Raw genomic sequence first — 21,048 nt, 5'->3', positions numbered from 1 at the left:
TGTGACTTTTTGCCATTGGTATGTTCATGCAAGAAGTGATGCATGTGCCACACACCCAGAAGAGCAGCACTGTTTTCAACTGAGTAGGAGAAACGCTGTACAGACCGAATGCCGTAAACAAATTGAAGCAAATTTAAACAAAGATGAGAGGAGATACAAGGAGGAGAAAAGGAGATACAAGTTTTTGCTCAGCCATATGAATTTGAACCTGAGTACTCTGACCAGGAGCACAGGGAGATAGAGGAGGCTGGACCAACAAGCCTCAGAGAGACAGAGAGGTCAGGATACGTGGTGGTGCACATGGAGGCAATGCCAGGCAATGCCAACAGAGGTAGAGAGTGTCTGCTGCAACAAATGGAACTTTGCCAAACCATCACTGGAAAGACCTCGTGACCTCAGCCCTCTTGTGAAAGCGCATACTGCTGCTTCTCCGGACGCAATGATTTATAGTTAAAAAGTACTTAAATATTGATCTTTTTCGCACCAAAAGCGATCATATCGCTTTATAAGACATTAATTTAACCACTGAGGTCATATGGATGATGTTAATGCTGATTGTCTGTGCTTTTTGGAGCATCAAAAATTGTGTTACTATCCACATGCATTATAAGGACCTACTGAGCTGAGATATTTTTCTATTTTTCTTCAAATGTGTTTTGTTGAAGAAAGGAAGTCATAAACATCTGGGATGGCATGAGGGTGAGTAAATTATGAGAGAATTTTCATTTTTGGGTGAACTATCCCTTTAATAACTGGTATTAATGACCTCAACCAAGCATTTCCGGTAGCTGCAGAATGCAGATTAGACCTGTAAAACTTTCAGAAGGAATATTGGACCATTCTTCCTTACAGAACTGCTTCAGCTCACCCATATTCTTAGGATGTCTGGTGTCAACGGCTCTCTTGAGGTCATTCCACAGTATCTCTATTAGGTTAAGGTCTGGGCTCTGACTGGGACACTCCAAAAGGCGGATTTTATTTTTTGAAGTCATTCTGTAGTGGATTTACTTTGATGTTTAGGGTCATTGTCCTGCTGCATCACCCAACTTCTACTGAGCTTCAGCTGGCACACAGCCACCCTGATATTAACCTCTAGGATATCTTGATAAACTTGGGAATTCATTTTTCCCTCGAAGTTGGCAAGCAGTCCAGGCCCTGAAGCAGCAAAGAAGCCCCAAATCCTGATGCTCCCTCCACCGTACTTCACTGTTGGGATGATGTTTTCATGTTGGTATGCCGTGCCCTTTTTACACCATACATAGTGCTGTGTGTTCTTCCCAAACAATTCAACCTTAGTTTCATCAGTCCAAAAAATGTTTTCCCAGTAGTGTTGTGGAGTATCAAGGTGGTCTTTGGAAAACTTCAGGCATGCAGCAATGTTTTTGTTGGAAAGCAGCGGCTTCCTTCGTGGCATCCTGCCATGGACACCATGCCTGTTTAATGTTTTCCATATTGTTGAGTCATGCACAGAGAGGTTAACCAGTTCCAGTGATTCCTTCAAGTCTTTAGCTGTCACTCTAGGGTTCTTGTTTACCTCACTGAGCATTCTGCAGTGTGCCCTTTGTGTCATCTTGGCTGGACGGCCACTTCTAGGGAGAGTAGCCACAGTACTAAATCGTCTCCATTTATAGACAATTCATCTAACTGTGGATGGATGAATATCTAAGCTCTTCGAGATAACTTTGTAACCTTTTTCAGCTTTATGCAGAGTAACAATTCTTGATTGTAGGTCTTCTGAGATCTCTTTTTTCGAGGCAAGGTCCACGTCAGCAGATGTTTCTTGTGAATAGCAAACTCAGCATGTTTGAGTGCTTTTTATAAGTCAAAGTAGCTCTAACCCACACCTCCAATCTCATTTCATTAATTGGATGCCAGGTTTGCCAACTTCTGACTTTAATTAGCTTTTGTTGATGCCATTAGCCTAGGGGTTTACATACTTTTTCCAACCTACACTGTGAATGTTTGAATGATGTATTCAATATGTACAAGAACAATACAATAATTTGTGTTATTAGTTAAAACAGATTGTGTTTGTTTATTATTGTAACTTAGATGAAGATCAAACCAGATTTTAAGACAAATTTATACTTAAATGCAGGTAATTCCAAAGGGTTCACATACTTTTTCTTGCCACTGTATATTGGGATCTATGGTTTATAATTAAGAAATATATGTAGGGTTTTTTTTAACTATTGACAAAACCAGTTTTTACTAGATTTGATAGGCCTGTATGACTTTGTTGGACATGGAACAGGTTAATGAATACTTATTCGAACACATCACACACTTCTAAAGCCTGTGAAATGTGGCATATAAAAATGAAAACTACTATAAAACATGCAATATGAGTCTTTACTGCTTAAATAATTAAATAACTTATATAATTATATTTGACTTATTCAATGTTCCAAATTAATAATAGCCAGTTTTGATTGAACATGTTACTTAAAGCATTCAAAATAAATGCATGACACATTTTAGAAGTATTAAATAATTTTATTCACATATCCTTTTCACAAACAGTACGGATTGCAGTGGTGGAGACAGGGTCAGTTTTGTCCCATTAGATCTTACATGGTGGTATAATATCATCGTTAGATCATATTTGTCCTCATATCTGTCATCGATTATTATTTCTATTATTGTTATTTCTTACATATTAAAAGAAATTCTCTCCCAGCTAATGCTGTTAATTATACAGGGGACCTTCTAACTAGGTACATTATGAAAATATAAATTTTAATAATTATATTTGATTAGTTTTTCATCATTTTGGTCACATTTGAGCTTTTAAAAATGAACAAATCCATGTATTCGATCAATAAATATGATATTATATTGTTATTTTTTGTTGAATGTTTATTGTTTAATTTTATCATTTGTGCAACCCCAATTCCGAAAAAAAAAAAAGAAGTGATTTGTAAATTATATTCACCCTTTTCTATATTTACAGCACCACAACTACACATTATATGATGTTTTACCCTGTGAATTTCATTGTTTTTTATATTTATTTTATGTACTGTCATTTCAAATCAGATGATTGCAACACGCTCCAAAAAAGTTGGGACAGTCGAGTGTTTTCCACTGTGAAACATCACCATTTCTTCTAATAACACTTATTAAGCATTTAGGCACTGAAGACACAAGTTTGTTAAGTTCCATTATGCAGGTCTTTAGCTGCACTATTGTACGGGGTCTTCATTGCCGAATGGTGTGCTTAATAATGTGCCACACATTCTCAGTTGGAGACAGGTCAGGACTGCAGGCAGGCCAATCTAGCACCTGTAATCTCTGCTTATTCGGCCAGTATGTGGTTTGAAGTCCTGCTGAAAATGCCGGGACGTCCCTGGAAAAGATGGTGCTGGATGGCAGTATATGTTGCTCCAAATTTGGACATATCTGTCTGCATTAATGGTGCCCTCACAGATGTGCGAGTCAACCATGCCATGGGCGCTTACACACCCCTGACCCATACAGACACTGGCTTTTGGACCTGACGCTAATAACTGAATGTAAATAACAGAAAGGGTTTTAAAAGAGACATTATTCAATACATTACACGGAACAACTTGTACTCTCAACAAAGAGTGAAAGCTGATTACTCCACAATTATAACACACAATCACTGGTGAGTGAAATCTAAACATTTTATATAATATAAATATTAATTTTAGTCACATAGCTTGCAATTTCGCTGCTAATGCGAGTGATTTCCTCTCATTGTAGTAAAGGGCTGCGCATAAAGTAAAAGAACGACTTTAGGATTTAAGAATCTACTTCAAGATCATTCAAACGAAGATCGCGATGCATTGGAAAATCAATATTTTACCCACCCCTAGTCTTAATAGAGCAGACCCAATCATGATGACTGTGATACCATTATTCGTGAAATGTCATCATTTATGTCAAATCCTGAGTTAGAAATATAAATAAGCCCACATGTCCAATAATCTTTTGGTGTGTTTTAACCCCACAAACAGCACTTTTGGGACATTTTCAGCTCAATTTGAATGAAGCACCCATCTATCTAAGCGCCAAAATAATCTGGAAGGGTTGCCGTAGAGCATTTGTATGTAACTTAATCTATAGCCCAGCTCTCCCCGACAAGGCGCTTGATTTGAGGTATCATTTATGTGTGCAGGATAAATGGTGCAAGTTATGCACCGAAGTTTAATATTTTGGCTTAGGGGTTTGCTGAAATTCTGAACCCAAAGTATAAACAATAGTAATTGTGATGCTTGGCTTAGTAAAGGGAAAAAAGGAGGCAAAAGGAAAAGAAAAATTGTCTAAAAGGAAGTCAAAAGAGAGGATGGGAGTGAGGAGGGCAGGTTGGAAAGAGTACAAGAGCTTAAACAAATACTAGTATCAGGGGAAAAGAGGTAATACAACACTGATTAGTCCAGATCAAATTATCCAGACACTGCAATGTCGTGCATAAACACACATACTGTAGATACACAAACACACACATACGCACAAACTTTTTCATTACAGATGATTGTGAAGGAGTTGAGCCTTCACAATGATGATGGGACTGAAAATACAGACAGCTATTAGAGGCGGAAATGGACACAGCTTTCAGACACTTAACAGTCAGTGATCTGTTTAATGATAGACAACTCTATTCTCCCTTTCTCTCTCACACACACAAACTAAGGGACTAGCACATCCAACAATGAAAGTTCTGTCATCATTTACTCACCCTCATGTTTTTCCAGACCCATATAACTTTCTTTCTTCTGTGGAACACAAAATGAGATGTTAGGCGCAATGTTCACGCTGCTCTTTTCAAAACATTGAAAGCATATAGTGACCATGGTCTGTAAAGCATCATAAAGGACAAAAAAAGCATATGACTAGTGTGCTATATTCAGTTAATAACAACTTAAATCTGTCACACAAAGCTATCGAATGGCTTCCGAAGACTACTGTAGTAAACGGGCCATATGGAGTAGTTTTAAGATGCTTGACATGGTCACTTCATGCTTTTGTTGTACAGAAAGAGGCAGCGACAACATTCTGTTCAAATCATCAATTTGTTTCTCAGAAATGATCAGAAAGTCATACTGGTTTGGAACAACATGAGGGTGACTAAATGATGACAACTTTCATTTTTGGAAAGATAGATCACTTTACATACCCTTAAATGAATGTTTAGTATAAATTGTACATGCAAGGTAAAAATTCTGATGGGAACTTATCACAGGAAAAGCACACACACACACACACACACACACCCCTGAGACTTGAGTTGCTGAGCTGGAGTGCTGCTAATGGACTGGCCTCTAGAATGTTTCTTAGGATGTCCCAAGCTCTTTAATATTGATGGGGTCCTTAATGGCCCCATACGCAGTTGTCTGCAGCGTGCCCAAACGTTTCCCTTTTACATTCCAGACATGACGAGGGTGGGCAGGCGGGCACAGTCAGCACTTTACAATAGACGGGATCCTCCCTAGCGTGTCTCCTTCCATGAAAATGACAAACTCAAATGAAAGAGAAAAAGATGGGAGAAAAAAACCAAGTGCTGCAAACTGACATACAAATGGCAACATGATAACTTAGTAGTAACTAAGCGAGTTAAAAGAAAAGTTCACCCAAAATAAGAATTCTGTCATCATTTATAATCTTTTAGAATCTATACTTACATTTTTGCAAAATGATTTTGCGTGGCTCGTTGTGCGCATCACGGCACTTTCCAGGTGAAATGAACACTAGAGGCGTTACAACAACAATTACTTATATTTTCTTTCACACAAATTACACGTAAAACGGCAGATTATTAGTTAATAAACATTTACTTTTCACCCTGTTCCTCTAACAATGCTATCTTATGACATCTAAACAATTTTACTGTAGTACATGACTTGTAAGGCGATACAGTTTGATGTTTGCATTACACAAACAAATACATTTGCAAGTTTGTTTCGGCTAAACACAAAGGACGGCAAGGACCTGAGTCCTGAGGAATACGCGAGTCAACGCGTGAGCCGAAAGTGTCATAGAAGCACTGGTTTAGTATTTGCGTTTTTTCATGACACATTTTGTTTTTTATGACACTATCTGTTAGGTTTAGGTTTAAGGTTTAGGGTAGGGAGATCAGTTTTGTTAATTTAAAAATTGACTGAGCATTGACCTTAAAAATACTAATTTATTTGGGAGAAAATGTAACTAATTTTTAGCGCAACACAGTGGACATTTCACTTCGGAACGGCCACGAAGGAACCACGTAACATCATTTTGCAAAAATGTCACCACAGTCTCTCAATTTTCATGAGATCAGGCTGCATTTACCATCATGCACTTCTCAACCAATATGATTTTTCAATGGTGACTGGGGTTGGAAAAGAGCAGCATGAACATTCTGCTAAATAACTTCTTTTGTATGCACTAAAAAAAATGAGAAAGACACATTTTGAATGACTAGAGTGTCGATGATGGCAGAATTGCCATTTTTGGGTGAACTATCACTTTAAGTGGTTTTGTTTTGGAATGAAATGAAATATGATGGCGTTGATTTAAGGTTGTGTATAATATGCTAGACTAACACTTATTATACTGTAATTGTTAGTGATCATGAGGTTTATTTCTTAATTAAGTCATAAGAGCATGATATTTGTAACTGTTCACATCTCACAGCAGCTGTCACTCAATGCTGTTGTTGTTTACAGTCCTAATGTGTACATGTGAGTGTGTTTGTGTCTGTTGGTGTGTAAGTGCTTGCAGGGTTTATTCCTATGCATATCCATGTGTCTATCCTAGTTTGTGCATGATTGTGCCATAGTTTTTGTTTTGTTTTCAAGAGCTCTATTCTGAGCTGTTTAATATTATTTGGAAAGAGAAAGTGGCAGAGACAGAGAGAGAGAGAGAGAGAGAGAGAGAGAGAGAGAGAGATATCCCCAATGAAAGGGGCTAATCAAAGCTTACTTCTGCTAAAAAAAGGAGCACACATACACACATGTACACACACTAAACAAGCATGTGTTGTTCATGCATGCAATTTCTGAGAGCACACAGCCTCTATGCACATGAATTGATAAGACGTGTTAACGTGAGACCATATGTTGGGGTGTTTGTGTATGAAAGTACAAAAAACTCCCGCTACACTACAGTGCTCTCTGATTTAAAGGCACAAATGAGCCAGTGCTATAAATAGAAATGAGAGAGAGAGAGAGAGAGAGAGAGAGAGAGAGAGGGGGGGGGGGGGGGGGGTAAGTGATGAAAGGAACAGGAAGAAGGAAGGAGAGAAATGATCAAAGATAGGAAACATCTTTCAAACTCTTTAACTGCACTACGTAATGCTGCGTTTGAAATAGCATACTACCAGCAGTATATAGAATGTATAGTTCTAGTATAGTACATATTGGTGAACTACTGTAGTTAAGAGTTCTAGTATACATAAAACACTTGGAATGCTGCGCTCCTTAGAGGAGGGAATTTATTTTCTGAAATAGTAGCATTCATTCACAAAAAGTTTTGCGTTCCCTCGCAATAGCTTTATCCATCCACTAATGAAAATAAACCATGGTTTAACTACAGTAACCATAGTAAAACAATGGTATTTATAGTAAAACCACAGTAACCACAATATTTACCATGGTTTGACTATAGTGACTACAGCTTAACTATGGTATTTGTAGTAAAACTATAGTAATAATACAGGAAAAACAAAACTTTGGGAATGTTTTATAATACTGGTTAGGAACTGATGAAAGGTTTGCTTTAGAAGTGCTATGTTTTTTATTTTCTGACAGTTGTGTTTGAGTAAGGAGTGTTTTCATTCATAGCACAATAGCTACAGTATATGACACGCTAACTAGTGTAAAATTGCTGGATAATAGTAGCAACACAGCAATAGTGGCAATATTCTAATCTACTATTCAAACAGTCTGCCCTGCATTTTGTAATATCTACAGCTATAAAAAAATGATTGATTGCATGTTAGGCGGTGTGAGATATTACTGGTATTGTTCATCTTTAAACGCTGAATGCTAATGCGAAGAACTTATAAAGAAACTTTCTAAAAGCATGACCTCAAAGTTTTTCATTACGAAAAGACTAATGTGTCTGCAATGTAATGTAATTTGTTAGACGCTCCAGAAATGTTATTAAGGAACTGCTTTTTTAAGTTTTGTCGTCTCATTGGATCGTGTCGTGAAATGTGGCTGCAACATATTTTCCACCTGCTATATTTACACTTCATGCCTCACACCTGCACCGAAACACCAGGTGAGCGCCGCTGTTAGCATTTCTGCTTGCTTGTTCGTTGTTTTTATTAATTGTTTGCTGTGTTTTTAAGTCCCTAAGCCAAACTGTTTACCAGTGTATGAAGGTAAAGGTAAAGATCACCTAAAAATTTAAATTCTGTCATCATTTACTCACTCTCATGTTGTTCCAAACCAGTATGACTTTCTCTATTCTGTGGAGCACAAAAAGAGATGTAAGGCAGAATGTTAGCCTCAGTCACTATTCACTTTCATTGCATCTTTCCAAGATCTTCTCTAAGTAAAAATGTACTATTTCACCCAATATTTTTTTGTGTGCTATGCGTATCACGTTGTTAGCTAATGTGAGCGTAAAGGTTTGGTCACACTCAAATTGTGCCCAAAATTGAAATTCAAATTGAGTATATAATCACACTCTAGGGGTTCTGTTAATAAAAAATATATAATTCATAGCAAATAAATGTATAATTAAAATAAATAAATAAATAAATAGCATTCGAAATGTTAAAATTAGTGCTGTCAGTCGATTCAAATTTTTTTTTAATCACGATTAATCGCGTGCTTTTTTTTGTAGTTTATCCCGATTAATCGCAGATTTTGAAAGTGCTGAAATTTGACACTATATAAACTTATGTTTCTGCCAAAATGCATTTATTTCCATCTTAGGAAAGAAAACAAAACAATATGTAAAGATAATGCTTTATTAACATTTTCCAAACAAAGTCTTCCACAGTATAAAGATAGAAATGCACTAAAAAAAGTTTTGCCCAATTTAAGTAACATTAAACGTTTCCCAAAGTCTAATTGGGAGTTTGACTAATTGAAAGAACTAGTCTCCACGTTGGTTGCATTTTCATTGCAATGGACATTAAATCTCTTAAACTCAAATCCTCCAAAATCTGCCAGTAGACTGTGGCTATCCGCTTTATTACAGCAATCATGAAACCCCGTTCATGATTAACATCAGGACATCAACGGTAGCGTCGCTTTTGAATTTTGGTACGCAGCGAAAGACGAAACTTCAACATATATGCTTACGTTCCAACTCTTCTTTATTTGCATGCGTATGAATGAAATGACTGTCCCATAGTTCGAATCTCTTAGTGTTTTTACAGTAATAGAGATAAAGCCCATGGAAAGTGTTTCAAGCAAAGTCCCTTTAAGACAAGTCAGGTCACTTGGCCACTAATACATTCAGGCCGCAATTATGATGCAAGTACGGCCCCTATCTACTTGAATGGGGAAAGACCAAAAATCAGCAGTAAAATCTAACAATGATATCATAAATTGTGGTTCATTAGCTCAGATCATGCAAAAAAGTGCTATTTTTCAGGCTGGTCCAGCTATGTGCTTACACGTTCTCAATTAATACTGACACGCAATGTCTCTATCAAAAAGGTGATTGGTTCTTTTGTAAGGCGGGACCTCTATTTCAACAGCCGCCATATTCCGAGTTGCGAATTCTCCCATACATAAGTACAGTATATCAGTGAGCCGTCTCACCCTATAGTGTCTCTGGTTTCAGATTAGTCCCTTTTTGTCATTAACAATTTTTATTGATTCCATACTCAAAATAACACAAACAGCACATGAAAATCAACTTTTATCAATAGATGCCCCCACACCCCCCCACCCCCTAGTCACCCAACATACATCCCAGTTATCAAACACTGAATAACAACAGACACACATATAAACAGACAGTCCAAAGAAAATACTCAATGACATACAAAGACATAAATATTAACCTACAAAAAAAGAAAAAGGGTTCCACATATTAATTCATTACATATATTTAACCCAAACTGCCCCTCTCCACTGCTCCTCCCTGGCAACCCTCTAGGAAGGCTAAATAAGTGCCCCACTTCTTGCCATAATCACCCAAACTGCCCAGCCGTCTATGCGACATCTTTTCAAAAGCCGCCACTCTTCCCAACTTGGTGCACCACTCATGAAATGAGGGCGCACCAGCTGACTTCCATCCCCCAAGAATCACCTTCCTGCCGATCATCACGCTGGTAATGTTAATACCCGCCCCATCACCCAGAATACAAAGTCTGAGTGCTCAAGACCTCACAGACATAACTCTGAACCCTCGACCAAAACTCTTGAATCTTAGTACAGAACCAAAAAACATGGGCTATGTCCCCATCCTCCAACTGGCATCACCAGCAAGTAGGTGTGTATCTAAGGCCAAGCCTGTACAATCTAGAGGGAGTCCAATAAAAATGATGCAGAGTCTTAAATTGAATGAGGCGCACCCTTGCATTCCTAGACATAGACTTGACATTTTTAAAAATCCTACAGATTAGTCCCTTTTGACGTTCCATTCGGCTAATATGCTGCCTTTGAAGAAAGTTGTCTAGGTGAACATTAGAGGCAGCTCACTGTAGAGTTTGGGTCAGATTTTACACTTCTGAATGTATTCTTCCGAGTGTTGTATTCTTAGTGATGTTCTCGTAAACTGAATGGAGCTCACATTGTATTCTCAGTTTCTTAAAGACAGCTATAACTCACTCACGCACGCACGCACACACACACACACACACACACACTTGTACACAGTGAGAAACTCTAAAGGTATATAAATCCACAGAGAGACAACAAAGAGAGAGAGAAAAAGAAACAGACAGTAAGAGGAGAGTATAGGAAAGTTCTAGGTTCAATACAGGTTAAGCTCAGTCGACAGAATTTGTGGAATAATGTTGAAAAAAAACCAAAAAATAATTTTGACTTGTGCCTTGTTTATTTAAAAAAAAAGAAGAAGAAGCAAAAATTGTGGTTAAAATAGGTGCTTCTAATGGAAGTCAATGGGGCCAGTCCATAAACATTAAAATACACACTGTTTCAAAAGTAGAGTCACAAATGTAAACATTACAAGTGTAAAATCACTTACTAACCTTATCAGGGTAAAGTTGTATCCAATATTGCAACTTTATTGCTATGATGATGCAACGCCATAAACCCTGTAAGCCATTTTAGCACACAAAAATCATGTAGAACAAAGTATTTATTACATTAAAATCATTTTAACATGTACAAAGTTTACTTCCTGTTGCTATACTTTTGAAACAATGTGTATTTTAATGTTAATGGAATGGCCCGTTTCACTTTTATTGTCAGTTCCTTACTGTAACTGCAATTTTTTGCAAATTATTATATATTTTTTTTCTATAAATGAGGGACAAATTGAAATTATGTTATGTGGTAATCAACATTATGCTTCAAATGCTTTCAATTGAGCTAAACTTGTATTGAATCTGGAACATTTCTTTAAAGGGATAGTTCACCCAAAAATGAAAATTCTCATTATTTATTCACCCTCATGCCATCCCAGTTGTGTATGACTTTCTATCTTCAGCTGAACACAAATGAAGATTTTTAGAAGAATATTTCAGCTCTGTAGGTTCTTACAATGCAAGTGAATGGGTGCCAAAATGTTGAAGCTCCAAAAATCACGTAAGTCAGCATAAAAGTAATCCTTATGAATGGATGAAATCAATGTCTTCAAAAGCGATATGATAGGTGTGGGTGAGAAACAGATCAATATTTAAGTCAATTTTTACTATAAATTCTCCTCCCTCCCCAGCCAATCTCCACTTTAACTTTCACTTTCACATTCTTCTTCTTGTGTTTTTGGTGATTCAAATTCTTCATGCATACTATGCCACCTACTGGGCAGGGAGAAGAATTTCTAGCAAAAAATTAACTTAAATATGGATCTGTTTCTCACCCAAAGCTATCATATCGCTTCTGAAGCCATGGATTAAAACACTGGAGTCTTATGGATCACTTTTATGCTGCCTTTATGTGCTTTTTGGAGCATCAACATTTTGGCACCCATTCACTTGCATTGTATGGACCTACAGAGCTGAAATATTCTTATAAAAATCTTAATTTGTGTTCTGCAGAAGAAAGAAATTCATACACAACTGGGATGGCATGAGGGTGAGTAAATGATGAGAGAATTTTTACTTTTGGGTGAACTATCCCTTTAACTGATTTTACAGTACTGATGTTCTAATCTAACCGATTGCATGGGATGCATGTGGTACAAGGTACAATTCCAGTTTAACAGTGATGTAATGTACCAGTTGGTAGGATTTATCAGGCTGCTATGTGGACGTTGTGACAGGGATCCAGCTCCATGCTGATTGTTGTCGCAGTGACGGGATTCCAAGGCGGATAATTGCTCTAGGAGCTTAGTGATGTGGGCCACCTGCCTGAACAGTTGGCCGTGTGTGTGTGTGTTAACTGTATATGGGGCAGGAAGATAAGAGTGGAAGGGAAAGCTTATACATTCTAGTTTTGCGTCTTTAATATATGCATTATAATGGCAAGGTCACGGTAAGGTCATGGCAAAGACAAGAAATTATTTGGTGAGAAAACCTGTTTTAATAAAAACTGTGTCTCACTTTAGACAGCAGACCCACATACACAAGCATACACAAGCGTACACAAACATGAAATCATGCAAGCATGCATGTAAATGTGCACATGCAATCATGCAAATACATGCATTTAAGCATGTAAGCACCCAAAAACACACACATATTGATGCAAATACATGCTCACAAATGCATGCAAGCAAGAACATGCATACATGCACATTTAAGCATGCAAATACATGCATGGTGACACATGAATTGTAAACACACATGCAATCATGCAAATACATGCATATAAACATGCAAGCACTGAAAAACAGACACACATATTGATGCAAATACATGCACACAAATGCATGCAAGCAAGAACATGCATACATGCACATTTATGCATGCAAATACATGCATGGATGCACATGAATTGTAAACACACATGCAAACATGCAAATCCATGCACATAAACATCTAAATACACACACATACTAATGTAAATATTCATGCACCAGAAAACACACACGCACGCATGCATGTAAGTTCACAAAGTACACTCACTTGCATGTGAACATGCAACTAGGCAAACACACACAGATAATCCAGATACACATATCTGCACAAAGCACAATAGACAATGCACAATACATATCCCTTAGCATGCCAACAGTCCATTAAGTGTGTCAGAGGGTTGAGTTTCAGTGGATTTGTGGGTTGAAGGTTTCTTTCTAACATTCTCTTCTTAATCCAACTATAGTTTTAAAGTATCATGGGTCAGAGTTGACGTGCGTGTGTGTGAACACGGTTGCGTGTTTGAATGCACGTGTGTGCAGATGTTCTAGTCAGGTCAGATGTTGATGTCTGATCCAGTCTGTCTGCTGTCTAAGAGACAGACAGCTGTAATACTATAAAAAATGAGGTTTTCTCTCTAATAACATTAGCGAGAGAGAGAAAAAAGAGGAGGAGAGAGAAGAAAAGAGGGATTACGTGAGAGATGGAGGGAGACAGATGAGAGCGTCTTGAGGAAATAGCATTATGTTCAGCAGAAATGAGTGGCAGCACCGAGGCCTGTTAGACATGAGTGGTAATGTGATCTTGGAGAAGAGGGCAACATTACACCTTTCAACAGAACAAACCCCCGTCCTAGAACAAGATAATGGTGTCAGGCTGTAGTACAGAACAGAATTAGTGTAGAATTTGTGTCTGAAAGAATGAAGGTGTCTTGAGTTCTTAGAGTGCAATGCTTTGCAGAAGTTACAGCTATGATCGATCGGGCTTGGAATGTGGAAGTAAACTATAGCAGGGTAAACTATGGTAAATCTTATTTTTGCATTCATGTTTGCTCCAAGAGCGAAAAGAGAAAAACCACTATTGTGGTTTCAAGGCTTTCCAAAAGTGTAAGTATACAGAGAGAGATGGATTACAAATCGATGATCGATTTTTCATCGTTAATAATGTTATCGATTTTGCTTATCGATTGTTGATTAATTACTTTCAGCACAATGCATTCAGTAATCATGCCAGCAGACAGAGAAATTACTAAACAGTCATCCACCACTAGAGGGTATACTTCCATGTGCACAGCATGTCAAGCAAATAGTTTTCCTAAAAATGTATGTCCACATATGTGGACAGCGGGACTAAGTTGTGAAATTATTAAATAAGACCAAGATATAGAAAGTCAGATTTTAATTTTAATTTTATTTTTTTACATCAAATTGTTAATTATGTTTCCCGGAGTGTTGGTTATTCACGTTTTTGAGACGTTACAGATATTACATCAGAAAATAGCATCATTAATTTGGATTCAAGTAATGTCCAGCATCATCCAATCACTGCCAACCATGTTAAAATAAAATGATACATTATAAATTCTGAATCTATGTACTGATTATCATTGTCCCATGTCTGCCAAACATGTTGAGTGATCCAAACATCATCTGCAGCCTGAAACTTTTGGTCGGATTTTAGGAGTGAATGCACTTAGCTGCATAGGAAAGCTATAGGATGCTCCCTTGCTCCCTATTTAGTGAATGACTTAAGCTCCAGTGTGCTGTCTGTCTGCACTGATCTCAGAACAGTTCAAAATGCACCTTATTTTCATCCTAACTCCATATAAAGCATCTGAAAGCAACATTTTCCAGCTTTTGGATGAACCCATTGATTCTCAATGTGATAATGCACAGTAAATATAGGACTTATAAGGAAAGAATTAGCATTAGTTATCATTGTGTTTAGCAGCGTGGCGTTTCACGATAAATCGCTCCAATTTTAAAAATAGCATATCAAATGAAGCTAGAGACTCTAATCTTTTGACTCAAACCGGTTCCAATGTAAAAACATAATTAGGTTTCTTACCAGATGCAGTTTTCTTGGTGTTTCTCCCAAAAACAAACTCAGCTGTGATCAGCGCCATGTTGTTTTGTCACGTGACTCCGTACATCGAAAGTTTAACCCTTTACTGACAGCACTGAGTCTCCTGAACTAAGATCAGTCGGTTTAAATTAATTTAAATTATGCGTTGCATATAGCAAAGCCAAAATACAACATCCATGTGTACGTGGGGTCACACGAGGTTAAATAAGAAGACTGAGAACTCAAGACTGCTTTATCATTTCACCACCCATCTCTCCCTTTCACACACCAACTTTGTTTTATCTCTCCTTTAATTTATTTTTTATTCTCTGTGTGCCTGGCTTCATAAATCAGATGATGTATTTCCCAAGACGTACTGTGCTGTAACAAGCTTCTCTTATGAGTCTTGTGCAAGTGTTAGTGTGTGTGTGTGTGTGTGTGTGTGTGTCTTTTTATTAACCAGCATTTGTGTAAGTCGTGGGTCCTAATATTGTGAAATGGAGAACAAAAGAGAGGCAGCATGTTTATTTCTATGTCATCTCTCAATGGGCGGTGAAATACTAAAGAGTAAGGCACTAGAAGTGTGTGTGTGTGGGCTAGCCCTGCATTAAGGTATCAGTGCATTTGATGGGATCGCAGATATATTGACAGCGTCAGAGCTCTGAATACCTGCTGATAGGGCAAATCTTTACCTGTCGTATCTGCCTACAAGCCGAGCATAAGCACAAACACGGTGTGTGTGTGTGTGTGTGTGTGAGAATGTGTACTATAGCTAGATGGTTAGATCATTTTCCTTCATGATTTTATAAAGCGAGCTGATAGAATTGACCCAGATTTTTAATGATGCGGTGGTGTCTCTCCAACAGCAGTTCTCTGTGCCCACACATGAGGACTCCCTGCAGTCTTTGCTTTTAATAAAACACCACAAAATTTTCACTGTAGTTTTACAATGAGAAGTGTGTGTGTTCATTCTCTTTTTCTTTAATTCTTTCCCTTTTTGCCTGTCTCTATCTCTCTTTACCACAAACACACTCACACTTTCTATTTCTTTTTGTCTCACTTTCTTTGTCTTATGAATCTGTTTCTTTCATTCTCTCTCTCTTTTTGTCTGTCTCTCCTACTGTCTGTTTTCTAGTTTTCACTCTTTTTGTCTCTCTATCACACTTACATTGTCTCTCTCTCTTAAGGAGGAAGTATAGATGAAGTTACCGTTTACAAACACACGCCCGGTGGCAACACTTCCGCTGTCTTTTGGCACCCAAAGAACTGCTTTCAATGGGCTCTTTGCACAGATTTAGCTGAAAATGGCCCAAAAAGTGCTGTTTGTTGGGATAACACACACTGTGTCCAAAAGATTATTGGAGATTTGGACTTCTTCCATTAGGATCGGTGGATCAGGACAAACTAAGGATTTGACATGTTATTTCATGGATAACCATCATTGTGTTATCTCGTCTGCTCTTATAAGGCCCATTTACCCTGCAGCTGCTGTTGGTACATTTGAACGTTTACAAAGCAATCGCTGCACTGCAAACGGCTGTTATTATTTTTCAAAGCGCAACTGCTGTGACAAAAATTATGGCAAATGTTGTCTTACGGTGCCTGGGTAGCTCAGTGGAAAAGACGCTGACTACCAACCCTAGAGTCGCAAGTTCGAATCCAGGGCGTGCTGAGTGACTCCAGCCAGGTCTCCTAAGCAACCAAATTGGCCCGGTTGCTAGGGAGGGTAGAGTCACATGGGGTAACCTCCTTGTGGTTACTATAATGTGGTTCGCTCTCGGTGGGGCGCGTGGTGAGTTGAGCGCGGATGCCACGGTGGATGGCGTGAAGCCTCCACACACGCTATGTCTCCGTGGTAACGCGCTCAACAAGCCACGTGATAAGATGCGCGGGTTGATGGTCTCAGATGCGGAGGCAGCTGAGATTTGTCCTCCGCCACCCGGATTGAGGCAAGTCACTACGCCACCACGAGGACTTAGAGCGCATTGGGAATTGGGCATTCCAAATTGGGAGAAAAAAAAATAATATTGTCTTACAATGATCTTATATGAACAAGGCCGCCATGTCAGATCTAATGGGACGAACGGGACTCAGTCTCGCCACCACTGCAACGTATAGCCTACTAACTGCTTTTACAAGTATGCAGTGCATTCAGAAAGTATTCAGACCCCTTCAATTTTTTCACATTTAGTTATGTTGTAGCCTTATGCTAAAATGCTTGAAAGTATTATTTTTTCCACATCAATCTACACTCCATACCCCATAATGACAAAGCAAAAACCAGATTTTTTATAACTTTAATACTTTTTATCATTTTGACTCACCCCTCCTTTTCTTTTACTTTAAAATCTGTGTTACAGTGATGCACTAACAACGGAAGTCAATGGGGGCCAATCCGTAAACTTCAAAAAATACTCAATGTATATAGCCACGAGACGTAAACAATATGTATGTTAACATGATTTAAGTGTAATAAAATTGCTTACCAAACCCTTCTGTGTAAACAACTTAGTTGCCATGACAACATAATGCCATAAACCCTGTAATCATGCAAAAAGTTTAAACAAATTTATGGTAACACAATCTATGAAGCCCATATTTATAATGCATTGGATAGGCATTCTAATGCATTAGTAGGAATGTCTCAAAAATACACCTTAATATGTTATAACTTCTCATAAATAATAGTAACCACAATTATAATACATTATAATACTTACATATTCATAGTTATATCTTAGAGTATAATGCATTATAACACAATCAACATCCAATTTTATCTGCAGAAGTTATAATGTATTATATACAGTATATTTGTAATATATATAATAGATATGTTTTATGTCTATTAAACATAAAATCTCTCTCGAACTTGCGCCTCCAGCTCATCTTTATCCCCCTCCTGGCTGATAGGACAATTCAGCGCCGGGCATGTGTCCTCACCGTCACACTCCTCCACCACCCGATTCAGGCTGGGGAAACCTCCGGCATGACATATGAGCAACAATGTAAAAAACATATCAGGAACTCTCATTCGAGAAAAAAATAAGTATGTAAACACACCCAAGAAAAAAAAAGTCAAACTGATTCTTTACTGAACTCCATTCAATGAACTTTAATGTTTGTGCATCTTATTTGGAGACTTATTTTATAAATAACTTCCATTATATAACTCTGACTTGTAATGTACTCTATTGTATGTTAAAAGTTTATTTTCTGGCTGTTTATAAGAGGATGTTGCTTTTGTAACTTTACTTAAAGCAGTAAAAGACCACTTATAATATGATCACATCATAAAGCCTTTTTGCTGCTTACACTATACAGCACTTATAACGATTAACTTTATTAACTTCTGCTGCGTTAAAACTGGTTGTTGCTTGTGTTATAATGCATTATACTCTAAAGTATAACTATGAATAGGGGAAGTCTTATAATGTATTATAACTGTAGTTATAATTAATTATGAGAAGTTATAACTTATATAACTGGTGTATTATGAGACATTATGAATGCAGTATGATGCATTTATAATGCCTTCACCATGCATTATAAAAATGGGCTTCATAGTATGTTACCAAAATTACAGCTCAAATAATACAAGAGTTTTAACAGAAGAATTAATGTGTGTTTTTATAAAATTACAAACTTCAAATTTCTGCCTTTAAACCCTCAAAAAATTGGCCCCATAGACTTCTATTGTAAGTGTAACATCGATTTTTGCTTTTTTCTAAAGAAAGTGAGGGGTGAGACAAAATACATTTTTGTGGTAATCAAATACAGTATTATTTACTTTATGTGGACCAATAATTTAAGCACTAAAGATGCATAGTGCATGTCTAATGGTAGTTTCATTTTTACATGCCACATTTCTCAGGTTTTATAAATGTGAGGATTTGTATTTATCAACCTGTAACATGTGCAACAACATCGTTGAATCAAGTTAAAACTGTTTTTGTCAATAGTTCATAGATATCCCCTTATAATAACTTTTATTAACATGAACAAATATTATTGCATTATATAATGCAAAAGACTATTAAAACTACAGCGGTGCCCATATCCACCGTTAAAAGCTGTTGCTCTGAAGAACCTGAAAACGCGGTTGCCTGCAGTGTGATGTCACAGTAATTTCATCTATACTTTTGAAGTCCATGCAGGCCTGGCTCCAGCTCTAAGATGTAAGGTGGGCCATAGGACCCGCCGGGTGGGCCGAACAGTTGGAGGGGTGGGTGTAGGTGTAGTTCTCAAGGTGGGCCAAGTTCATGATTGGGTGGGCTAGGCCCACTCAGTCCCCCCTGTGGAGCCGGGCCTGAGTCCATGTGCAGTTACATCTCGCACACAGTGAGCATGACGTGTGCATTGTCGAATGCATACGTACGGGTCGCGGTCAAAAGAGCTTTCTTTGAAAAACTAGACTTTATACACTAGTCTCTTTTCGTATCAAACATACTTTCTTCCTGTCTCTCATAAACACAGTGTCTGTCTCTCTTTTTGTTTGTCTGTCTCACTCTTTCTCTTACTCACTGCCTCTCTCTCTCTGTCTCTCTGCAGGAGAATCCATATCTCTGCAGTGATGAATGCGATGCATCTAACCCTGACCTGGCTCACCCGCCGCAGCTGATGCAGGATCGAGAGCGCAGCGGTCTGATCACCTACTGGCAGACGGTCACGTGGCGGAGGTATCCTGAGCCTCTTCAAGCAAACATAACTCTGACCTGGAACAAGACCCTCGAGCTCACCGACGACATTCAAATCACCTTCGAGTATGGCCGACCCACTATCATGGTTCTAGAAAAATCGCTAAATTTCGGCCGCACGTGGCAGCCCTACCAGTACTACGCCGACGACTGTGTGGACGCATTTAACATGCCACCAAGGCGCGTGCGTGACCTGAACGCGGCCAACGCCACACGTGTGATCTGCACGGAGCATTATTCCCGCTGGGTTGGGTCAAAGAACGAGAAGGTTGTGAGATTCGAGGTGCGGTCACGATTTGCTATATTCGCCGGCCCGAGGCTGCTGAATATGGAAGGGTTGTACACACGGATGGAGAGCATGAAGGGTCTACGAGATTTCTTCACGTTTACTAATCTGAGGCTCCGCCTACTCAAGCCTGCCCTCGGCGGAACATACGTCCAGAGAGACAACCTGCTCAAATACTTCTACGCCATCTCGAATGTAGAGGTGCTAGCCAGGTGAGAACACAATCAACTTTTTGATCAGTCAAACAAATCAGTCTTTGTTTAAGCATCCTGTCCAGCCCGTCATAGCAACAATAGCTCAACTAATGACCAGTGTTAATCTCGTCAACAAAATAGCTGACGAAAATGTTCAGTAACAAAGGTTTTTTTCATTTTGTCAAAGATAATGAAGACAAGACGAAAAAAGTCACATTATGATGATAATCAAACGGTTTTAACTTCTTTAACAGTTTTTGCTCTGATATGCATTTTCATCTGTGAGACCTTATATAGACAGGTGTGTGCCTTTCCAAATCATGTCCAATCAATTGAATTAGCCACAGGTGGACTCCAATCAAAGTGTAGAAACTTCTCAAAGATGATCCAGAGAAATGGGATGCACCAGAGCCAAATTTCAAGTTTCATAGCAAAGGGTTTGAATACTTATGTCAGTGTGATACTTCAGATTTTTCTTTTTAATACATTTACAAAGTTATCAAATCTGTTTTTTGCTTTGTCATTATGGGGTATGGATTTTAAATTGATATGAAAAACAATAATAATTTAAAGCACTTTAGCATAAGGCTGCAACATAAAATGTGAAAAAAATGAAGGGGTCTGAATACTTTCTGATGCACTGTATGTGACATGAATCCAGATGTGGGTAGTAACACACTACATTTACTCTGTTACATTTACTTGAGTAACTTTTTGGAAAAAGTATACTTTTACAGTAGGTTTAAAAGTGGGTAATTTTTACTCTCACACAAGTACATTTCTAATGAATTTTTTTTTTTACTTTTACTTCGTAACAATGGGCGTCGTTCCTGTCGTTACATTACTGGGTTTAATTTTAATTCATGTGTAATTTATTAAGAGATTATTGAATGGGACTTTTATGACAGCAGA

The 21,048-nt window shown here is 38.0% G+C and overlaps 1 protein-coding gene across 2 annotated transcripts in view; it reads left to right on the top strand.

The window, feature by feature from the left end:
- ntng2b (netrin g2b) overlaps nt 1–21,048 on the top strand; it is a 102,127-nt gene that overhangs the window by 6,891 nt on the left and 74,188 nt on the right. For both annotated transcript variants that reach the window (XM_051678129.1, XM_051678130.1), the window contains exon 3: nt 19,511–20,154. In XM_051678129.1, coding sequence (XP_051534089.1) covers nt 19,511–20,154 — 644 coding nt within the window. The remainder of the gene's footprint in view (nt 1–19,510; nt 20,155–21,048) is intronic.

This window comes from Myxocyprinus asiaticus, chromosome 38, assembly GCF_019703515.2.
Source record: "Myxocyprinus asiaticus isolate MX2 ecotype Aquarium Trade chromosome 38, UBuf_Myxa_2, whole genome shotgun sequence".
In the NCBI taxonomy this organism is placed as follows: domain Eukaryota; kingdom Metazoa; phylum Chordata; class Actinopteri; order Cypriniformes; family Catostomidae; genus Myxocyprinus; species Myxocyprinus asiaticus.
The sequence above is the reverse complement of the archived record's forward strand: the minus strand, read 5'-3'. Positions and strand labels throughout refer to the sequence as shown.